This window comes from Brettanomyces bruxellensis, chromosome 9, assembly GCF_011074885.1.
Source record: "Brettanomyces bruxellensis chromosome 9, complete sequence".
NCBI classification, from domain to species: Eukaryota; Fungi; Ascomycota; class Pichiomycetes; order Pichiales; family Pichiaceae; genus Brettanomyces; species Brettanomyces bruxellensis.
The window spans coordinates 1,912,792-1,927,682 of record NC_054690.1 but is presented as its reverse complement, the minus strand read 5'-3'; the positions used below and the strand labels follow the sequence as shown (position 1 = coordinate 1,927,682).

At 40.7% G+C, this 14,891-nt stretch overlaps 5 protein-coding genes and 1 non-coding gene across 6 annotated transcripts; 4 read left to right on the top strand and 2 right to left on the bottom strand.

Annotated features, from left to right (window-relative positions):
* The first annotated feature begins 1,251 nt into the window (after positions 1-1,251).
* BRETT_002680 lies at positions 1,252-1,324 on the top strand. Its single transcript has one exon. It is a non-coding gene; the product is annotated as a tRNA-Ala (tRNA).
* A 93-nt stretch (positions 1,325-1,417) lies between these two features.
* BRETT_002679 (uncharacterized protein) lies at positions 1,418-2,230 on the bottom strand (the record flags this gene model as incomplete). Its single annotated transcript, XM_041281201.1, has 1 exon — positions 1,418-2,230. The coding sequence occupies one exon, from the start codon at positions 2,228-2,230 to the stop codon at positions 1,418-1,420; it is 813 nt and encodes a 270-aa protein (XP_041138992.1).
* A 4,021-nt stretch (positions 2,231-6,251) lies between these two features.
* BRETT_002678 (uncharacterized protein) lies at positions 6,252-8,870 on the top strand (the record flags this gene model as incomplete). Its single annotated transcript, XM_041281200.1, has 1 exon — positions 6,252-8,870. The coding sequence occupies one exon, from the start codon at positions 6,252-6,254 to the stop codon at positions 8,868-8,870; it is 2,619 nt and encodes an 872-aa protein (XP_041138991.1).
* A 1,060-nt stretch (positions 8,871-9,930) lies between these two features.
* On the top strand, positions 9,931-11,298 carry ERG4 (C-24(28) sterol reductase; the record flags this gene model as incomplete). Its single annotated transcript, XM_041281199.1, has 1 exon — positions 9,931-11,298. One exon carries the CDS (start codon positions 9,931-9,933, stop codon positions 11,296-11,298), a length of 1,368 nt encoding a protein of 455 aa, XP_041138990.1.
* Positions 11,299-11,519: 221 nt separating this feature from the next.
* BRETT_002676 (uncharacterized protein) lies at positions 11,520-12,436 on the bottom strand (the record flags this gene model as incomplete). Its single annotated transcript, XM_041281198.1, has 2 exons — positions 11,520-12,286; positions 12,430-12,436. 2 exons carry the CDS (start codon positions 12,434-12,436, stop codon positions 11,520-11,522), a joined length of 774 nt encoding a protein of 257 aa, XP_041138989.1.
* Positions 12,437-13,715: 1,279 nt separating this feature from the next.
* On the top strand, positions 13,716-14,675 carry BRETT_002675 (uncharacterized protein; the record flags this gene model as incomplete). The annotated part of the gene is made up of 1 exon (XM_041281197.1): positions 13,716-14,675. The coding sequence occupies one exon, from the start codon at positions 13,716-13,718 to the stop codon at positions 14,673-14,675; it is 960 nt and encodes a 319-aa protein (XP_041138988.1).
* Positions 14,676-14,891: the final 216 nt, after the last annotated feature.

The following is a 14,891-nucleotide window of genomic DNA, read 5'->3' as shown; positions in this document are numbered from 1 at the left end:
AAACTGAGTATCCTGTCTGTGACGCCATGTCAGARGTATATAAATCCCGTGTGACATTTGTATCTACTTAATTGCTCACATATCTCTGTGCCGTAGCACTACCGAGCGCGCAGATGCCCAAGGTTATGAACGGGATTGGCCATATAGTTCGGATATAGAAAAGACTTCTGTTGCATAGAATGACCCCCATAACAAAATAGGGTCCTTACGAACACGTTTGTAATCCAGCGAGAACCCGAAGGTTACTCTTGGTTTCAGCTGAAGGTTCACTTCAAGATGGATTTCCTTATAAGAATATGTATTGCAAATTACACAATAAAGTCGTCGTCCCTTCTAAGAGACACATAGTATATAAGGAAAAAGTAGTACATACATATAAGAGATATTTTTCCGCAGAAGTGGAATAGGTCATTCTCAGCCGAAAGTAGATTAGGGAGAAATTTATTTCACAGGAAAAATTTCTCCGCGAATTATTTCTTCTATCTGTCTGAACATTAATTTGATTCACATATTATAAATCAAATACCAGTTGAACCTTTATGCGTTATTAACATATGAAACATTATTATAACTCATAGGTTCCGACAATAGGTAAAGTAAAGTAAAAATAAAAAGGAAAATAAAGTGAGGTAATCATACATAATATAAAAAAAGATTTAATTCTCAGAAACAGAATTATGATCGAGCATAATTATTTTTCTGCTGATTCCCTAACATACACAGTTAGTGCATTTTATCCAGGATGTCAAAACAATGTAGCTCTCGAACAATGGAGTTCAAGTAAGTGAAGTTGGTATTGTTATATCATCTGATCAACACGAGAACCACATCTATATAAAGTGAAGATATTCCCTTTTGTCTATCATTATACATACTATCTATTATATACTACAATAAATATCGAAACACTATATAAATCTGGTAGCATTAACTTTAACACAGGATTGTCTCTATTAGATATTATTCTAAATCTTCGTTATTTTAGAATAAGTTCAGATCTCAAAACAAATAAATCTAATGACATATAATAATAGATTACCTAATACTAGGTAATATTCTCATATGTCCGACATCTGCACTTACTTAAATTACATCATAACATTCTAAAAACATTATTTTACAACATACAATACTTCATCTTTTAGTGGTTTGATTCCACACTTCAAAACAAACACACAAATCACTTTGAACCTACATAATCTAAAATAATTTAGGTTCAAACTAAAGCAGCCTACAAACAAAATAAGAATTGGGCGTGTGGCGTAGTTGGTAGCGCGTTCGCTTAGCATGCGAAAGGTCCTGGGTTCGACTCCCAGCTCGTCCATCTTTTTTAGGTCATATTTTAACACTTTTTTTTATTAAACAACGAACAAATACAAACAATTTAATTATTATACAAAGAGCTGCAATCCCATTCCTAAACATCGAAGACTTCAAATGTTATTGCAGCATTGTCAGTAGCAGTAAGAACACACCAAGTAGCTCCATCTGAGTCGCTTTGTCCACCAGCACTAACTTTGTTCAACCCGTACTTGGAAGGATTTATTTCGCAAGTATCACCGTTACACTTGGAAGAATCTGCGCATTTCATGCGTATACCAAAGCTAGGATTTGTGCTTTTAAATGGTGAAGAGTCTTCCAAGTAGACAGGATTCCAGCCAATTTTGGCGTAAGTGTTTCCACTGTCATCCATATTTGCACCAGCAACGTATGGCGACCAGTTACCGTAAGGATTTGCAGTAGAGCCCCATTTGCAACCTTCTTCAACAGAAACTCCAGGAGGATTAATGTAGAAATGAGCAGCAGTTCCGGCCCAGTAATCGGTACCTGGAACTGCCAAATCCTCGGAACTAGATGCGTCGACATTTGTAGGAATGAGCATCTCCTCATTGCCTGGGAGAACTGTCTGACAAAAGGCAACATTTTGAGAGGCCTGATTATTAACACTTGCAGTTCCTTTACCCTTGTAGCAGTAATCATTCTGGGAAATTGGCTTCTCCAACTCTCCGTTATCGTTACAATAAAGGCCACCATCTTGGGATCCTGGGTAGCTATATGAAGTGACCTCCGGATTCCACTGTCCCATTAAGTAACCCGGCTGACAAGCATATTGGCAATAATGACCTGCCTCACAAGAACTATCTTGAGCCCAACCACCAGCATCAACAGCTGTTATGTCTACCATTCCATCATAATTAGGGAAAGAACATGTGCCTCCTCTCTTGTGCATATGATGTTCATGTCTGTTCGAAAGAGGTGCACAAGAGACAAAGAATGGTAAGACAAGTACTGCCATAGAATGAATGAATGAAACTGAGAAAGCCATTTTGTTATTAAAATTTGGTTAAGGAGTGTATTATAAGTTGGATTAAAGGGAATGAAAGTCTATTTAATAATAGATCTATTGGGTATTATTTATCTTAAGCTTTTGCTACGGATAATATTATTTTCTGTTCAGGAGAGGAGGCGAATTTGAGTGTAAGAAGCTGATGGCGTTTCGACTTATTTATATACCTTACAGATCATATTGATGGCGAATCTCTAGATGATCCTGAATCGAGCATGCAACGGGATAACATCGCTGAAAATAAAATAATTGGATCAACTTTTTTTCCCCTGCGATAAATTTTCACTTAACGGGCTATTGTTTCATTTTTACGTGCCTTTGCAAATCGGTACTTAATCTATTGCAGTAACTTTTGAACAGATCAATGAGCGGAAATATATAAAAAACTTGCTTTAATAGGGATGGTCTATTCCCGGCGGATTTTAGGCACAAGTGACAATTCACTTTTTCGTAATAAAATTTTTACCCTAAAAATTCAACTTACGTCATTTTCCTTTCAACTTATTGTTAAGATAACTTTTTAAAAGCTAGGGAAAAATTCCCCTCAACATGTTAATGCAGCTAAAAAAAAAAGAAATCAGATTTTAAAGAAATCTAAAAACAATGTAAATATTTTTTTTTCTGCAGGGGAATAACCGTTATGCGCCCTTTTTAATTTTTTTCAATTACAGCATTTGTGTGTCTAGATTTTTCTTCCCTTTTTGGAATAAAACTTCAACACCTTTTACTCATCAACTCAGTCTCATATAATAGGAAAGATTAGATCATCTATTGTTATAATTTTATAACGCTATTTCTGTAATGGAAGGGTTCTAGATCGACAGTATTTTTATTATTATTTTCTTTTTTGATTATTTTGAAAGAATTAGTGCATTATAAGACAATTCAAAAGTATACATCACAAAGCACTTATCATTTTTTACTTGGTAATTATCTGTAGGGGCTCTGTTATAAAATTATGAAAAGTTAACTTGAACCGTTATTTGCCCCTGATAAAAAAACAATGCTCCGAATACTTCTTTCAATATATCATACATCCGTACACTAAATAAACAACAAAATTGATCTAAAGAAAAAACGTTTTTTTTTACGGTCTTGGCATTCTGCATTAGGCAAATTGTGGGGTCCTTCCAAAAATGAAATCTTGCTGATAAGGATAAACGACTCCTGAAGACATCTTCTCACAAGCAAACTTTTTTTCACCTCGAAATAATAATTTACCATTCTAATCAAATTTAAGAGCCTTATCAGGTGTTCTTGATAGGGGAAACTTCTCATATCATTATTGTAAAGGTTTCGATACGTGGTGTATGGATGATGGTGAAAGGTTGTATAGTAAAAAAATTTTTTGCTCAGTCCATTACGCAAGATTGACTGGACAGAATAACCAACATAATGAGCTTAGTGAATACTTTGAGAGAAAAGGCAGTGAACTAAAAAAAAAAAAAAAAATCATGTGTTGATTCAGGTATGTTTTGTGATTGGGAATGATTACATCTGGAAAGTGGGTTGGCGGTATAATACACATCATTATCATTCCTCATTTTCTGGAATCTACAGTTCATCATTTACCAGTGTAGGAAACTTGGGTTGGGGAAAACTGTTGTCATGTCCCTTTCACTTAAAAATGAAAACACTATTTTGAGTATTTTATACGAGTCGCTTATTTCATGGTTAAAATGGTCTATTATCTTTAGAAAGTAACCCTTTAAGGGTAAAATAATAACAAGCATGGGTGTCAGGATGGCCATTTCAAAGGGCAATATTAAACTGAGCGGTAGGCAGTTTCATCTTTTTCATTCCCGAGACAGGAGAAACAATGCAATAGCTGACAGACAACAGTAGACTCTTCCGCAATACTGCTAAATTTTTTTTCTTCGCACTATTCTGCAATATTCATAGCAGAGATGTGATCTGGTGTAGAAAATGAGTAAGTAGATTGAAAAACAAATTTGTATATAAGTTAGAGGATAGAAATAATTTACTGACATCAGTTGGTTTTATACGGTCATAAATCATTTTTAGTTTAGCATACTTAGGCCAGAATTTCCACGAGCTACGGAAAACAGAGAGTTTTGTTGCAATTGTGGGCAGTTCATTCTTTCAGGTCTTTAAGATATCACATATTGGTAATTGGATCAAAGGTAAGTAATGCGCTTCTTTTATCACTTTGCAAAATAGTTTGAATATTGAGGAAGTCTCGAGAGTGCTATCTAGCTTTGACATCTTGGATTTCTTTACACATTTAAACCGAGTTTATTGTAACTTGGCTACGCCGCTGGTACAACATATGCAGGGAGAAACCGGACACTGAGCAGATCTTTAAATTGCCGTCTAGAACTAAGTGGGATATTTGATCTTGGTACCGGAACGTATGGAACTATCTCTGTTGGTATAAGAGAGGGTGTTTGTATTAAGATGTGTTGTCAAATGCAAGCTATTCCATGTGCCAGAAGTCAGGATTTGAAACTTGCCGGATACTGCATATTTGCCACCTCCTTCGACAAAATTTTGTCGCTACACGCACATTCTTGCTCTGGGAAATAAATATAATTTTTTCAGCTGAGGGAGCTAGCTACCTAGCCTGGCCTGCCTTTTTTTTATCAGCCAGGGTCAGCGAAAAATTAAAAGCTAGAAATGGGATTGTATTTGGATAAGCCGGTATCGGGAAAATCGATTCAGAATATGGGGGATGATAATTGATGGTAATATCCACCTTAAGATACGGAATACTAACATCTATGGGCTCAATTTTTGCTATCATTATGTTGGGACTCGCTTTGGTCCTTTTGATTGAATACATGTGGAATTCCAGCAGTGAAACTTTTAAAGAATGTGGGGGGAAGCAGCAAATTTTGGTTTGCAAGTACTGGGCGGCCAATTTTTGGCGGTATAACCATGTGAGCTAATTAAATTTGCAGAATAGAACCTTTTCTCGATGCAAGCTTATACATTTCAGGGTATGCTTTGTTAATTCTATTGATCAATGGTAAATCGTTATGGGGAAAAAGGTGTGCTCTTTTTTTTTTTTTTTTTTCACCTCCGACAGGATCCCCCTCTGGCGCGAGATAAATTTGGATCTTTCTCGATCATTGTATTAAGGGAAAAAAGTTTGTGGGCATTATTGGGTGACAGGTAATTTTTTGGTCGTCAGAAAATTTAAATTCTCCCAGAGCAGTGATGTGCTTTACATGCCCGTGCCTTGAAACTTTGATCAAAAGAAGGTTCTGAATTATCTCATCCATTAACATAAGCAAACTGAGTCGTCTACATCAAGGTAGATTAACATGGCTACCGTGGTTTACTCCTCAGTTCAAATCCATTTCTACTGCTAGTATCACATTCGGCATTCAAAGGACTTGATCCCCAATATTGTGAATAGTCTGCTCGCATCATCATTTAGATAAACTTAGATCCATTATTATCGACAATACATCAACTTGGATTGCGTCAGTGTTCAGTCACATACTCTTCAGCTAGCATTTTACCGTCGATTACACTTAAGGCTTGAGTGGAATTGCCATTATTCAAAAAGAAAGTCAAGGTTGGCGTGCACATACATTGATCATATCCTCATCTTTCTTTCGTTTACACCTTGTATATTAGTTGGGAAGGCATTTTAGGGACCCGGAAGTTTTCCACATACTTATCCCGTTGCTTGTCCTCTCGCGTTTGTTATCATTAGTTACACAGTGCTTATTTGCTAATAGGAGTGATCTCTTTGTGTTAGTCTTTTAATTTTTTGTTATTGTTGCTTTCTTTCCGTCATATTTCCGTCACTTTTTGACTTATTTGTTTGATTCTTACTGTATATTACATTAGGCGAGCCAGATTAGCCCCGCCTTGTTACATTTTTCACACTCCATTTCACCCGATCGACCATTGATACAGCAAGCATACCGAGATGTCGGATCAGACCTCTATTTCGTCTGGCGAAGACTCGAGTCTGCGTGCAGATGTTACCTCCACTACAACTCCACCCACCGATTTGAGTCGTGAGTCCAAATCTCGCCGAAGCATTCCTTTAACGCAGCCGTTAAAGCAAGATAATATTAATAGGGAGATGAGGAATCCTGCAAATGATTCGTCTCTCCGTGCACCGCCTGGTGCAGCGAGGGGATTTGCCCCCACGTCACCTTTGGTGTCACGCAGCCCATTCGACAGCACCTCGTCTCCGTTTGAGCGGCACACGACCGGCTTCCAGGCATCGTCTCTCGACGATTTAAACAGTGTTCTTGCCAATTTGAGCCTCAGTGCACTTTCTCCGGGGGCCAATCGGCGCTCACACGTAAACCTTGCCGCCAGCAGCTTTTTGAGTGATGATGGTGTACTCCAGGGAGTGGGTTCGGCGTCAAATCAGCGTGTGCAGAGCAATAATAGTAATAGTCAGCAGCAGCAGCAGCAGCAGCAGCAGCAGCAGCAACAACAACAGGGAAGCTGGTCATCGTTCTTGCCCGAGCTCACAAAAACTCCAGACAAGAGAGATGCAGAGCGCAAAAGCTCGTCGTTCAGTGCACAGCCACAGAAGTTGTCGCGGTTGTCGACTCCACTAATGGACACAACAGACGGGTCGGTCAGTTTTGGCCCCACGGCTTCACCTTCCCCATTCGGACTGCAGGACGACTCGGCCTTCCTGAAGGGGAACATGTTTGGTCCGCCCTTGAACGACCGCGTGGTCCGTAAACTCAGCTACCCGCCAAGTGCTGCACAGTCCGACCAATCTTTCCGCCGCGGTGGTTCCAACAGCGTTTCCGCGCCTGGTTCCGCCCCGCCTGGCTCTGGGGACCTCGGAGTGCAGTACGCGACACCTGACTTTGATGCGTATGCTGCAGTTCCGGTGTCCATGGGCTACGGGTACCAGCCACAGTCGCAGGTTGCATTTAACGACCTGGGATCGGTCAACAGCATGAATTTTGCCAATCCGGGCGGTCTGGCAGGCGTTGCATCCGGATTCCGCGCAGATGGCCGAAACGGCTTTCCTCCTTCGGGCCAGATCAGCCGGGCAGCCGGCAGTGGCAGTGGCAGTTCTTCGTCTTTTTCGATGAATATGGCTTCTGCTGCTGCTGCCACTGGCTCCACACCCGTTGGGCCGAACGAGATGACGAGAAACAACTCCAGCCAGCTCCGGGGCACCATGCCGATGATCCCGGGCCCGGGCCTGGGCCCCATACTGGGAATGAACTACCGACAGGGTTCCGGAAGACAGCAGCAGTCTGCTAATGCATCCGGCATCCACAGAAAGCGTGGATCCGGCAGGAAAAGAGGAGAGGATGCGTCGAGGTTCGTCAACGCCACGTTGGCCGACTTCACGAACGAGATATACTACCTTTGCAAGGACCAGCACGGCTGCCGTTTCCTGCAGAGGCAGTTGGAGGTCGGGGGGCCGGAGGCTGCAACCAAGATTTTCAACGAGATCCAGCTGAACGTCATCGAGCTCATGATCGATCCTTTTGGAAACTACCTCATCCAGAAACTCTTGGAGCGCGTCAACGAGAAGCAACGCACCACTCTTGTTCGCAACGCCTCGTCCCAATTCGTCCGCATCGCCTTGGACCCGCACGGCACCCGTGCTCTACAGAAGTTGGTCGAGTGCGTCAACACCAAGGAGGAATTCCAGATCATTGTGAGCTCGCTCTCCTCGTATGTCGTGCTTCTCAGCAGGGATCTTAACGGCAACCACGTCATCCAGAAGTGTCTCCAGAAGCTTCCTCCAAGCTCCTGCAACTTCATCTTCGATGCTGCCTGCGAGCACTGCGTGAAGATCGCCAAGCATCGCCACGGATGCTGCGTTTTGCAGCGTTGCTTCGACCACGGCAGTCCGGCTCAGTGCGAAAACCTCAGCCTGAATGTGGGCGAGAACTGCGTTGAGCTCAGCACCGATCCGTATGGAAATTACGTCGTGCAGTACGTATTATCCATGGAGGAGACGCGTCTGCGGTCCCAGCATGACGAGGAGGCCGTGGCAAACACACCTGACACCTCTAAGGCCATCGGTCTAATCATAACTGCCCTCAGAGACAACCTGGTCAGACTATCCACCCACAAGTTTGGATCCAACGTCGTCGAGAAGTCCCTCCGCATTCCAACACTTGCCCCTGTTCTCATTGGCCAGCTGCTAAAGGAGCCGGACATCCCGATAATCCTGCTTCATGACGCTTACGGTAACTACGTTCTCCAGACTACTTTGGACGTTGCCGATGACAACAGTTTCCGCTGCCTCAGTGAGAGATTGAGGCCTGCTATGAACGAGGTTCGGAATACTCCCCATGGCCGTCGTATCCTCTCCAAGCTCATCAGCCGCGGAGGTGCTACTTCTGCTCTGTGCGGATATGCCAACCAGGGTAATCCTCTGCAAATCGGATCACCTTCGGCTTCTTCTCCCTCCTCTTCTTTACACCAGCAGTACCCCTCTGCCAGATCGCGTATTTCTCAACGGCAGCAACAGCAGCAACAACAACAACAACAGAACTTTGGAGCTGCTGCTGCTACCACTTCGATTGGCGGATTCACCCACTACAAATAAATGGAAGTCATGAAACGTGCTTTTTCTTTTTTGTTATTGCCTTATATATTTAGAATCATCTTCTTTTTGTTGTTCAATATTATGTATATCTTTTTTATCTGCCACTAATAACCAAGATGTAGCTTAGTTGTGAATTACCATGCCAACATTAGCAGGAGGTTCTGGTAAACTTACAAGCATCTACAAACCATGAGGATAAAAGCAGGTGGAATGGAAAGCATTACGCCCAGAACTTCAGCTCCTATCTTCTCCTAGTCCATATTCATTCTGCTCATTTTAATGATACCAAACAGCAAAGGAGTGAGTGCATAAATGAAATGAACAACTAATCAAATCTCCCCAGGCTCTCAGCTACCAAACAAATCTCAATGCCCTGTACAGCCGTACAAAGTTATTACATTGTACAATCTAGCCAATGCACAGAATATTTATTTTCGTGAAGCAAGAGTAAAATCTTAGAAGTACCATGAAAATGGCCGAACTTCAGATCTGGCGTAATCTCAACAAAGCTGGTAATTTCAAATCTAAGGCTTCCAAATTTGGTAAAGGTCAAATGATGCTTGATATTGAAACAGTTGAACTTCTTCGGTCGTACATTTTTTTCCAAATGGTCTGCGTATACGAGATACATCATTAAGATTGAGGAATTCGCGCATGAAAATAAAATTTTTTTTCACTGACTGGGACAACAGAATGTGAAAGTGCGTGCGAGTTCCAGTAAACAGGACCAGAGAAGAAGAAAAAAACACGACAAATGTGGAAAAAATAATAAAAAAATTAAGGTCGGATAGAAAAACAAAGCGGAAAGACGGAACAAACATTTTGTAAATATATGACCACTCGTTACACGAAAAGTGATTATTTATAGCCGGGTGCTGCTTCCTAATTCCGGCAACTCATACCCCTCAACTCGTCCCGAGAACAACCGCTCTAGTTTAGACCAGCCGTATATAGAACTTAATTTTCCTCGAGAAATCCTGGAAATTAGAGGAAATCATATACTTTAGAAAGTTGAATCAACGCTTTAAAACATACATATTTATTAGAACCAGTTCCAACAATGGTTGAAAACATAGACAGAAAGAAAGACAAACCTGCTACCGAGACCAAGCCAGAATATGAATTTGGTGGTCCTGCAGGAGCTTTGGGGATGATGATTGGATTTCCTCAACTCATGTATTACATGTGGATAAGCCAGAGGTTTTACAAGGGAAAGTTTGCTGCTCCGGCACCTGGCCAATCATGGCACGATTTCTTTATTCAGTATTTCGGATACATCACTGATTACGCAACACCAACAAAATTCTCCGTCAGAGTGTTTGCAACATTCATTGCAGCACAATTAATATTTTATGTTACAATTCCTGGAGTCTGGACCAAAGGCCAACCACTAAAGCACTTGCACAACAAGCAGCTTCCTTATTTCTGCAATGCATACTACACTTTTTACACGAACATCATTATCGCCGTGATTTTGCACACCACTGGAATCTTCAAGATATATTTGTTGATGGACCACTTTGCTGAGATTATGACATGTGCCATCATCACAGGATTTGCGTTTGCTATTGGTTTATATGTCTACACGCTGCTAGTCACAAAAGACTACCACCGGATGACTGGAAACCACATCTACGATATGTTCATGGGTGCCCCATTGAATCCAAGAATTGGTATTATCGATCTTAAGATGTTCTTTGAAGTCAGGCTTCCTTGGTACACGCTTTTCTTCCTTGGAATGGCAACTGTTACAAAGCAAATCGATGTTTACGGACACGCAAGCCCACAGGCATGGTTCCTATTGATTGCATACTTCTTGTATGCAAATGCTTGCTCTAAAGGTGAGGATCTTATCGTACCAACCTGGGATATGGCCTACGAGAAATTTGGCTTCATGCTTATTTTCTGGAACATTGCTGGTGTGCCTTATAGTTACTGTCAGGGCGCTCTATATTTATACTATCATGATCCATCAGAGTACAACTGGTCCACGTGGTACAACGTGTTCTGTTACTTCCTTTTATTCACCAGCTACTATTTCTTCGATACATCAAATGGGCAAAAGAATGCTTTCAGAAAGCAGATGGCTGGCGACAATAACATCAGAAGAACCTTCCCATTTTTGCCTTACCAGGTCCTCAAGAATCCTACATATATAAAATGTAAAAACGGATCCACTTTGTTGACCGGCGGCTGGGTTAGATATGCCAGAAAGTGTAACTACACTTCAGACTGGATACAGTCTTGCTCGTGGGCTCTTATTTGCGGTTTTGATTCCTGGTTCCCTTGGTTCTACACCTGCTTCTACTTTGTTGTGCTTGTTCATCGTACTTCCAGAGATATCCGTAAATGCAAAAGGAAGTACGGCGAAGATTGGGACAGATATGTTGAACAATGTCCATATTTGTTCATACCATATGTTTTTTAAACATTGTTTTAGAATGCATAGTCGGTGAAACCAGAACGATCTTTCTCTATATGTATATAATAGAAGACAAGCATATATATATTAATAAGGCATAAGAAATGCTTCAACAATGAGGTTATACATAAAATCAAACCTTCTTGTCTTGTTCCCTTCCCGTATCTTGTTGCGTTAATTACACATACACACACATACATAGAATATTCAATGGCTCCATGTGAAGCTTAATCTTGCTCAGCTATGGAAATCAAACGCTCATCAATTTCATCTGGAGTCAAGGATCTAAATGCACCCTTTGTTGCAACACCAACTTCTAGATCATTTTTTCTAAATTCGGTACCTAAAGTATTAGACAACAACGTTATAGCGTACTCGATGACCTTATTTGCGTTTCCCTCAACCAATAACTTTCTCTTTCCATTCTCATCGCGGTAATGTCCCTTGGTTTTCTTCTTGTACGCCCTCTCTAATGCTGTACTAAGTTCCTGCTTCTTTGTTCCAACGGCAATAGCCTGTGCACTACAATAATATCCGGCAGGGTCCGTCTGCAAAAGTAATGGTCCAAGTTCATCATCCACTCCAATAAACATTAATGAAACACCCATTGGTCTCATGTAAGCTCTCTGAGTGTAAACTTGGGCCAAATTTGCCATTCTTTTCGTTAACGTGTCCACTGGCATTTCGTATCCATACTTGTACTTGAACTCCGCTGATTCTGATCTGGCTCTGATAGCAAGTGCTCTTCCATCAGCAATGGATCCTGTGGCTAACATTCCAATTGATGGGGATATTTTAAAAATATATGTGATTGAAGCAGGATCTAAAAGTTTGTCTGGAATCTTTTTCTGTGAAACAAACACAGAGCTGTCCTCACCAACAACTCCTAAGCAAGTAATATTGGCAGAGTTGATTGCTTTGAATGCATATTCGACCTGATAAAGTCGTCCTTCTGGTGAAAAAACCGTAATGTGTCTATCAAATCCGGCAGATCCTAATTAATAATTGAATTGTTCGTTAGTACATTATCCTGAAAGCATATTTCGACTCTCATCTGTTAATGTTGGGTCTCTTCCACTTCATCGCAGAATTAGACCAATCAAACTAATGCATTAAACAAAGCGTCTAATTACATACCTGACATGTCTAATTGTTGAACTCTTGAAAATTACTGTTATAATTAAGCTTCAATTCAAGCTTTTCTATAGCTTTGAACTGAAATCGCCTGGCTGCGAGGAAAACTTAAGTCGTTTTTTTGCCTTCTCCCAATCAGTACTTGGCTCGGTTCGCTGCTCTACAGAGAAATTTTATGAAATAATTATAAATTCAAGAAACAGTCGGCGACCCGTCGCTGGTTCCAGTTACGCTTTGTTTGGAAATAAATCTTTCCTAGGATAACAAGATAGGATTGCTCTGAAAGCCCACTTGAATTTTTTATTAAGCTAAAAAAAAAAGTAGAAGTGTCTAAAAAGGATATATTAAAAGTATAAAAAGTTATATGTGAAGAGAATGGTGACCTTTAAGATAAATACTACAAAAAGTATGCATCAAAACTACAAAGCACCAGAAAGATGATGGTTATCCGGCTAAATCCTTGAAAATAATTTCTGTTTGGCATAAAAAAATGATTTTATCAGCACAAATCATTGTAATAAAGGTTTTATTTGAAGGAAATGCCAAACTGCTCATTACTCTTTGTCGAGATAAGTAATTCAAAACTCATTCTGGACGTTTACTTTCTCATGAATTCAACTCGGCAAATAGCCTCTGCGAAAAATTAAATCAAGTCTCCGGTGCACGGATGTTGATGGCTCTTCAAAGGCGTAAAGATTGGCCAAAGATGGTTTTGTTATTAGGCTTATATGACTCCTGATTAAGTTTAGGTTGTACAACCGAAATTAAGGGTTCTTTACAGATGTATGATTTCACATATTACAGGTAGTGTTAGGTTGTCTCAAAACTCTCATATAGGTTTGAAAAGGCTTTTTGGGGAGTTAGTTGCCTAGAACAGGCATTCCCTCATCGCATAGAAAATAATTTTTTATGTTTGCAGTTTTTTTTTGCGCAACGAACAAAAATTAATGGCATTATTACACATGCATGAATCTCTAAATTGAGTTTTTAAACTTTTTATCCCTCAGAATAAATGATCCCATCTCTCTGCAGAGTGCAATCGCAAACTACTCATACCCACATATAAATATAGATCGGTGAGTGGTTGCACACGGAAATTATAATTTTTTAACCAGACTTGAACAACAAACCTCCACTCTTTTTCTCTTGAACTCTAGTCCGAAAGTCATTACCGGCTTTGCTTTTTACTCTCTTCGTATTAGCACCAATCCAATAGCCAGCCACATACCAATTGTCTATTTCAAGGAATAGAAATATTATAATTATACACATAAACTTGCGGTTCACACATGTTTCGCCACCGGAAGAAGAAGCCACTTGATCTTAGTCTCAATGATAGTAACTATCAGCCAGCTCCAAACCCAAACATGTTGGCTCCACAGGCTGCAACCGGGCGGAAACTGAATCTGAATCAGCCTAATCAAAGCCAGGGATTACAACAGATGACAACACAGAATATCCAGACCAACCAGAATATTGTGCAGCCCCAATTCCAGTCCAGACCTCTACCACCAACCCCACCCACCATCATTAATAATTATTACTACGTGCAGCCTGATGGGACTCCCCAGAGGAATCCTGGTCTTTTAAATCAACCCCAGGTTATTCAACCCAAGACTTATCAATCCAGACCACTGCATCCCACACTTTCAACTGGCAGACGTCTGGGGTCATCCCGATCTTCTTCTTCATCCACCTCATCCAGACCATCTGACATATATACATTTACATCACTTGGAACAATGCCGGACTCGCGTAAAAGGCCTCAGGTGTACGGAGATCTCATTCGGATTCTTTCTGGGATGAAAGATGACTCTATCAGTGTTCACAATTCGCAGCTTTTGGCACTTTTCGAAAGATTTCCAAGCGAGCTGATTGGCGTGCCGGAATTATCCGGAGTACTTATATCTCCAGAAACAAATCAAAGCTTCAGTCTCAAGGCTTGCAGAATCCTTTCGAGAACATTTGCAACCAAGAATTCGCACGGCCAATTGGATTTTCGTGGATTTGTTCGGCTCTGCTCTTTTATTAAAGGCTGCTGGGAATCTTTTAATTACTATGACAGGGACCAGTCGCACACATTGGAGTACAGAGAGTTCGTGCAGGCTCTAAAACTCAACGGGATGAGTTGTCCCGATGAACTCTTGTCGCGAATATTCGAGAACTCCAGCTATGTTGACATTGAGAGATTTATAATGGCAGTTGTCATTATTCGTAAATACGAACGTGATCTCGACCATGCTATATAAGCAAGATGAGCACAAACTTGTTTACTCTCTTTAGTTCGGATCCTGCTTGCAGCTTTGTGCTTTGCTACACGATATTTAAAATGCTCTTAATTTCTTTCTATATAATACTGTCGGTTGCCTGGAATATCTTTATAGAACATGCACCGAATAATTAATGCCGAGTGTTTTTACATCTCATGCACTTTAATACAAATGCCCGTTCAATCCAAAATTGTA